Source organism: Cupressus sempervirens, chromosome 11 (genome assembly GCF_028749045.1).
Source record: "Cupressus sempervirens isolate cs-2001-9-10 chromosome 11, ASM2874904v1, whole genome shotgun sequence".
NCBI lineage: Eukaryota > Viridiplantae > Streptophyta > Pinopsida > Cupressales > Cupressaceae > Cupressus > Cupressus sempervirens.
This window is the reverse complement of record NC_143128.1, coordinates 685,794,602-685,800,774: the sequence shown is the minus strand read 5'-3', so window position 1 is coordinate 685,800,774 and position 6,173 is coordinate 685,794,602. Positions and strand designations below refer to the sequence as shown.

The window sequence follows — 6,173 nt, the reverse complement described above, 5'->3', positions numbered from 1 at the left end:
AAACCATAGGATATAAGTAAATATTGCATATTTTTCATAGTTATCAATATACAAATTGTTGGAAAATAGAGACTTGAAAACATAAGTCCCCACCTTAGACAACGAGACTAATAATCCTCTATCGCTTACAATATTGGCCCAATCCAGAGAGATCATGTGAGTGTTGAGATATGAAGCCCAACGGTCACGACTGTTCCTTCTCCCTCGTGTCTCTTTGTATTCAATGAGCTTTCTATAAGTTACTTGTGCAATCATGTATTGTATCGTATTAGATATTTCCATAGTAAAAATTTCCCTGCTCAAGTGTGGATGTAGGCAAGTTTTGTTGAACCACGATAAATATTGTGTTTTGTGTATTCAGTCTTCTTTGTTTATGTTTCTTTTCTTATTTTAATATTTATAATTGGTACCAAAGCTAGTTTGGCTTGAGCAGAGATGGAGGAAGAAGAAGATGATGCTGATTTTATTATTGAACAATTTCTTGAAAAATCGGATTGGAGTGAAAATGAGGATGTTGAAACAAGCAAGGATGAAGAAGAGGAAGCTGAGGTTTACTTGATAGAGGACCCTTTTCTTGCAAAAATATATGACTTGCTCATGGAGAATTTTCCACTTTGTAAAATTAAATCGTAGCAAATGGCGATCTAAGGAGCACAAGGATTATAGAGCTCAAGGAGGCTAGAGAGAGGTAGGAGCTCAAGGTTGTGCATGATCCAGATGCCTATTCCATGTCAGAGAATAATGACTCTAGTGATTTATGTTGCAAAATGCAGCAGTAGAAGCAGAATGGAATGCATTAACTACAGTTTTCTCTGTGCAAGAATATAAAGGAGCAAACAAAAACTTTGTTGAGCAAGAAGATGAAGGGACTACTAATGAAGGAGAAGACGTAACTGGAGTTTCTCTTAGCTTCAGTAAAGACAATATACAAGATGGTTTAATACCCATGGACTTGGGTGGCTCAAGAGGAAGTCACAGGTAGAGGCAATTAATCAACACCTATGTTCATGATTTTGGGGATTTCAATTTCCTTAATCAATGTGTTTACTAATCACGTTGATGGACAAGTCAAAACAAGCTTTATTATTTTCACTCACTAGTCAGCCATGAATGGAATTGGAATATGATGCATAAGAATGATGCAAATTATGTGAACTGGAAGTTGCATTACAGAGAACATATTTATAATTCTGATGTAACTTGGAGAAGACTCATGTGCAGCGTGCTGGAACAAGGTTTGGCAATGTTGAGGTCTTCTCTAGGCCTTGTTATTTTCTGAGATGCGGAATAGGAAGCAGGGAATGCCATGATGCATGGTTGTGCCAATTGGACTTGACGGGGGAGATTGTTGGGATATGAAGCCCAACGGTCACGACTGTTCCTTCTCCCTCTTGTCTCTTCATATTTGATGAGCTTTCTACAAATGACTTGTGCAGTCATGTATTGTATCGTATTAGATATTTTCGTAATTAAAATTTTCATGCTCAAATGTAGACATAAGCAAGTTTTGCCAAACAACAATAAGTATTGTGTTCTGTGTATTCTGTCTTCTTTGTTTTTGTTTCTTCTCTCATTTCAATATTTATAGTGAGGTCAATTGTTTATCTTAATGTTTCATTAAGAACGTCTTAGAAATAGTATTTCAACGATTAGGAATAGTAGTGTCTTTATTCCATGTTCAATTGCTATGTTAAAAAATGCATCACTCTAGAAGTGACAACAAATTAATGTTAGTGGTTTAAAAAAGAAGTCTCCAATATATCTGAAGATATAAGCATTGCAAATTTTTTTAGTGCAAGTACTAGTTGACGTATTTGTATATAATAGCAATAGGATTGCAAATGTCACATGGACAAACGCTAATAACAACAAAAACTTCACTAAGAAGTAAACAAACAATTTTTTTGGCACCCCATAAGATGTTGACAGCGTGAAATGGCATAAAAAACATATGGCCGAGCTGCCGTAGCCACCATATTTCTCAAAAGCACTCCTCTTCCACGCGTTAAACAGATATCAAGTCTTTTGGAAGAACCTCCACAATTTAGCCATCTCATTGACAAGCGTCTATCTCACTTTGAACGACCGTGAAATACTTTTAAGCCGACTTTGTAATCCACTCCCCATTGACATCTGGAAGCATCGAAATCCCTTCCTTTTCCCCCACTTTCAACAAAGTCTCCCTATAGAAGCTGCAGTATGTGGAGCTCAAAATTTATCTTAGTGAAACAGCAACAACTGCTGGGCTTCTGAAGGGCCATGGGATTTCCTCTAGTCTACTGCGCTTTTCGAATCCCAACATTTCTCGTCAGATTGATTTGTGTGTTAAGAAATACTATTTGTTGGATTTTGTGTTGGGAGGAAACGTCTGATTCGCACCCTGCAATTTCCCCTGCTTTTACTGAGAAGATATTAGAAATGCTGCCTGTGATTGTCTTTCGAGATCTTGCGGAGAGCAGATTGGGGGAAACTGAGGATGATTTCGCGTGTGCCGTTTGCCTCGGCTCTTTTGAGAAAGATGATGAAATTCGAGAGCTCTGCAATTGCTCTCACGTGTTTCACAGAAAGTGTTTGGATCACTGGATTAGTCACCGTCAACAGACATGTCCTCTCTGCAGGCGCTCCCTGATTCCTCTAATGGAGGAGGAACAACATAAGGAAGATGAAGATGACGGAAATGGGTGGATGGTTGACCAGATCTGCTATCTCCTCGGACAAGATTTAGGGCCCGTTTGATCGCGGGCATAGGAATGGAGAATAGGCATGTAATATTAGGAATAGGAATGGCTATCCCAGTAACAGGTATTTTTTGGAATAGGTATAAGCTCATTTTAGAGGCAAAATGGGAATGCGTATTCCTATTCCCTATTCCAAGTGACGAACCAAACAGAAAATGGAAAAATTCAATTTTCTTGCTGCTAATCAATGATGATTGAATCCCATGTGTCTATCCAGCGCACTAAACCGCATGTTATATAAAGACAGTTTTAGTTTGTTGTTTAGACTTCTCGCACTCTTTTGCAAATAATTTATTACTAGCTTATATACATTTTCTATATAAATAAAATAAACTTAGAGATGTCCTTTGAATATATATAAGCTAGTGCAATGTGTTTAACACAATAGATTCATTTGACATTAAAACAATTTGTATCTTCTAAACAAGATAAATAATTTAGAAATATCATGCAATGAAAAAATTTAGAAATATCTTATTTTGCTATAAGTTTTTTTTAGATCTTCTATAAACTTTTTAAAAATAAGATATTGAAAAATAATAAAGTTGTATATTTTTTATTTACTATTTACTAAAAGTTTTTTTTTTTTTTCTAATATTTGCATTAGGAAAAGAGAGTTTTTCACTACTTTATAAACATCTTAAATGTCAATTTAAAAAGTAAGAAGTTTATTTATCTGCGTATCTTTCTTTATTAGTTCTACCAAGTGGCTCTTCAATATTTGCAGTTACACAATTAAATGGAAGCAAACATCCTTCTTTATAGTTGTATGGACACATGGACAGACTATAAATTATTACTAAGTGTGGCATTCAAGTAAGCGTCAAATTTTATTAAAACAACCAAATGTTTACATTGATGAATGATTCCACTATAGATAGCTTCTTGGCTTAATTAGTCCTTGCCTTTAAAGGCAGAGACTATTGTTTTCCTCTCGCTTATAGACAATTAGTTCACATTAGGAGCCGTGTTTTAAAAAAATTAATAGTTTATTCTATAATTTGAAGTGTCTTAATTTTTTAATTTTCATTTTTAGTATTTTTGCTTAATTTTCTTTGGCCGACACAAATATTGCTAGAGGTTATATAATTTTTCTATTAATAAATTAGGGGAAAAGTTTAGAGTGAATGGAACACGAACATTAAAAAGATTAAAGCATTTTCTCATGTATAGATATGGACATTGCCAAAAACGGTGTTATAATGTACATTAATTCGGTAGATTGAAGAGAGGACTTGACATGCACGGATTATTCAATATTTCTTTAAATGTTGCATTTAAGATTTCTGTAATGCTACATACATATTAGTTGGAAAATGCACTCCAGTTGGCATTGCGCAAAATGTAGGTCGAATTAAAAAGGAGATTAAATAAAATAAGTTTGCTCAACAATCAAAAGTAATATGCACATTACACAATTCAACATCTCAGACTAGTGGAGGAGTGGTCTTTTCTTAGCTATAATGTTCAATTATATATCTTACTAGTTAACCAATTTTGGTGTTTCTGCATAAACTGAAGCAATTTCATTGCAGATTTGATGTAGCTTTGGAATGTCTTTGTGGCTAGTTTCTGAGATGAACTTTTTCCATGATTTGTTTTGTTACTTGTGTGTCTTTTTGGTTTTATATTTAACGTCTTTGACCAAAAAATGTAAGTTAGTTGCTTAAGGTTTTCCAAAAAAATTGAGCTAAAAAAAGTGAGTTTTTTTATTGACATTTTCAGAAAAGGAAATTAAAGAAATTGTTTAAATGTTTTCCTAGAAATATGAAGCAATTGTTTTAAGATTTTTGTTAAAGTTTGAAGCAATTGTTTGAAGGTTTTCCCAAAAAACTGAAGCAACATGCCAAGAAAATTGATGCATTTTATTTAAGTTGTCTAGAAATCTTGAAGCAATTTCTTTTAAAGATGTCTAGAAAACAATTCAGGTTGTTTTATGAAAGGGTAGTATCTAAGAGTACCTAAGTTGAGCTTTACCCACCCTTGTGAAGTGCTACTATGTGGATAATTTTATTTTCTTCCAACTGTAGTATACTCAAGATAAATACTTTATTTTTTAGTCTGTGTGTATGTTGTGTTATTTTTCCCAAGCTTGAATCAAAAAATACCCGACATTGATTTAGTGTACTAGGTCTACCCCCAACAATTTCTCATTATACGCCTTTGTTAATTAGATATTAAAATAAAAATACATCATTTCAATCAGTTTTATGCCATGAAATGCTTTTCGGAAAATCACTTTTCTCACACATTTTTGTACTTTGTCCAAATAGATCTATTTTCTATTTTCCTAATTTCATTTATTGCTGAAATTAACTATTAATGCATTATTATTTTTAGGTGTATTAGATGTGATATGTTTGCCATTGCGTTCAACATCTAGCATCCGACGTATCTCACACCAAATGTTCCTCAGGTGTATTTGTTGAACCACGGAATTGAGGATTCCTCAAGTATATGAAGTTGTGAATTATAGGTCATCTCCCAGAGCCCATAGAAAATTAGGAGATTGCATCCCTAAATTAGCCATTTACTAGGAAAAAGATTGTGTAGTAGAGCAACAAAGAAGTTTGGGTACAACTCAAGATGTAGAATTTCCTTCAATGAATGAATCGTTGGACCTGAACATTCAAACCATTGATATTTGGAAGGGGCTTTCCATGGAACGATTCCATGAATTATTCTCTGTTCAAGTCAAGGAAATATTTTAGCCATAACTATATTTTTTTCGTTTAACTTGGGGAAATATTTTAGCCATAACTATAATTTTTTCCCGCTCTCTCTTTCCTTATTCATTATGTTGTACTTTCTTTCTTTAATCTATTTTTCAATTTTTTGTAGTAATTTTTTTTTAACAATTTCTTTGTTCTTCCTAAAGAAGTTTTTGAATTTTGACTAGTAGGTTTTTGAACTTTTCATGGCTTATTTTTCTAAGGCAATAGTTATTGAAGGCTCTAAGGTTTTAATGTCATGGTTATTTTAGAAAGATGTCCTAGGCTTAAAGTGGTCGTAGGCTACATTCTTGAATGGTCATATTCACACTTGGCCTATTTGATATTTTTCATAATCTTGGTCAAATCTGAAAAAAAAAATTAGATGTTAAGTGTTAAAGAAAATTAAAATTAAAAGATAACTTATGGTAATGATTTAGGAGTCTAAAGTCCCCTTTTACCGTCTAATCATTTTATTTTATTTTAATGATGAATCCTTCTTTGGAATATCATTGAGTTTTCAACAGCTACATCATTTGGCATCATCCACTTCAGCTTATACTTCTAATTTTAAAATTAGTAATGGTATATATTAACTTTTATTATAAACTATTAGCATCTAGTTTCATTGAGAATTATTGAAGTTGTCATTACAAAATACTATGGCATTAGAATTTATCCTTTAAATGCTAGTATTATTAAAATCTTTTTATGTAATCTCATT

The 6,173-nt window shown here is 33.1% G+C and overlaps 1 protein-coding gene across 1 annotated transcript; it reads left to right on the top strand.

Moving 5' to 3' along the window:
* Positions 1-2,108: 2,108 nt before the first annotated feature.
* Positions 2,109-3,002, top strand: LOC149531570 (brassinosteroid-responsive RING protein 1-like). Its single transcript, XM_089810139.1, has one exon. It carries the CDS (start codon positions 2,260-2,262, stop codon positions 2,734-2,736), a length of 477 nt encoding a protein of 158 aa, XP_089666265.1. The 5' UTR covers positions 2,109-2,259; the 3' UTR covers positions 2,737-3,002.
* Positions 3,003-6,173: the final 3,171 nt, after the last annotated feature.

Excerpts from the sequence above, each read along its gene's own strand:
- LOC149531570 (XM_089810139.1), top strand. The coding sequence starts at position 2,260 with ATGGGATTTCCTCTAGTCTACTGCGCTTTTCGAATCCCAACATTTCTC.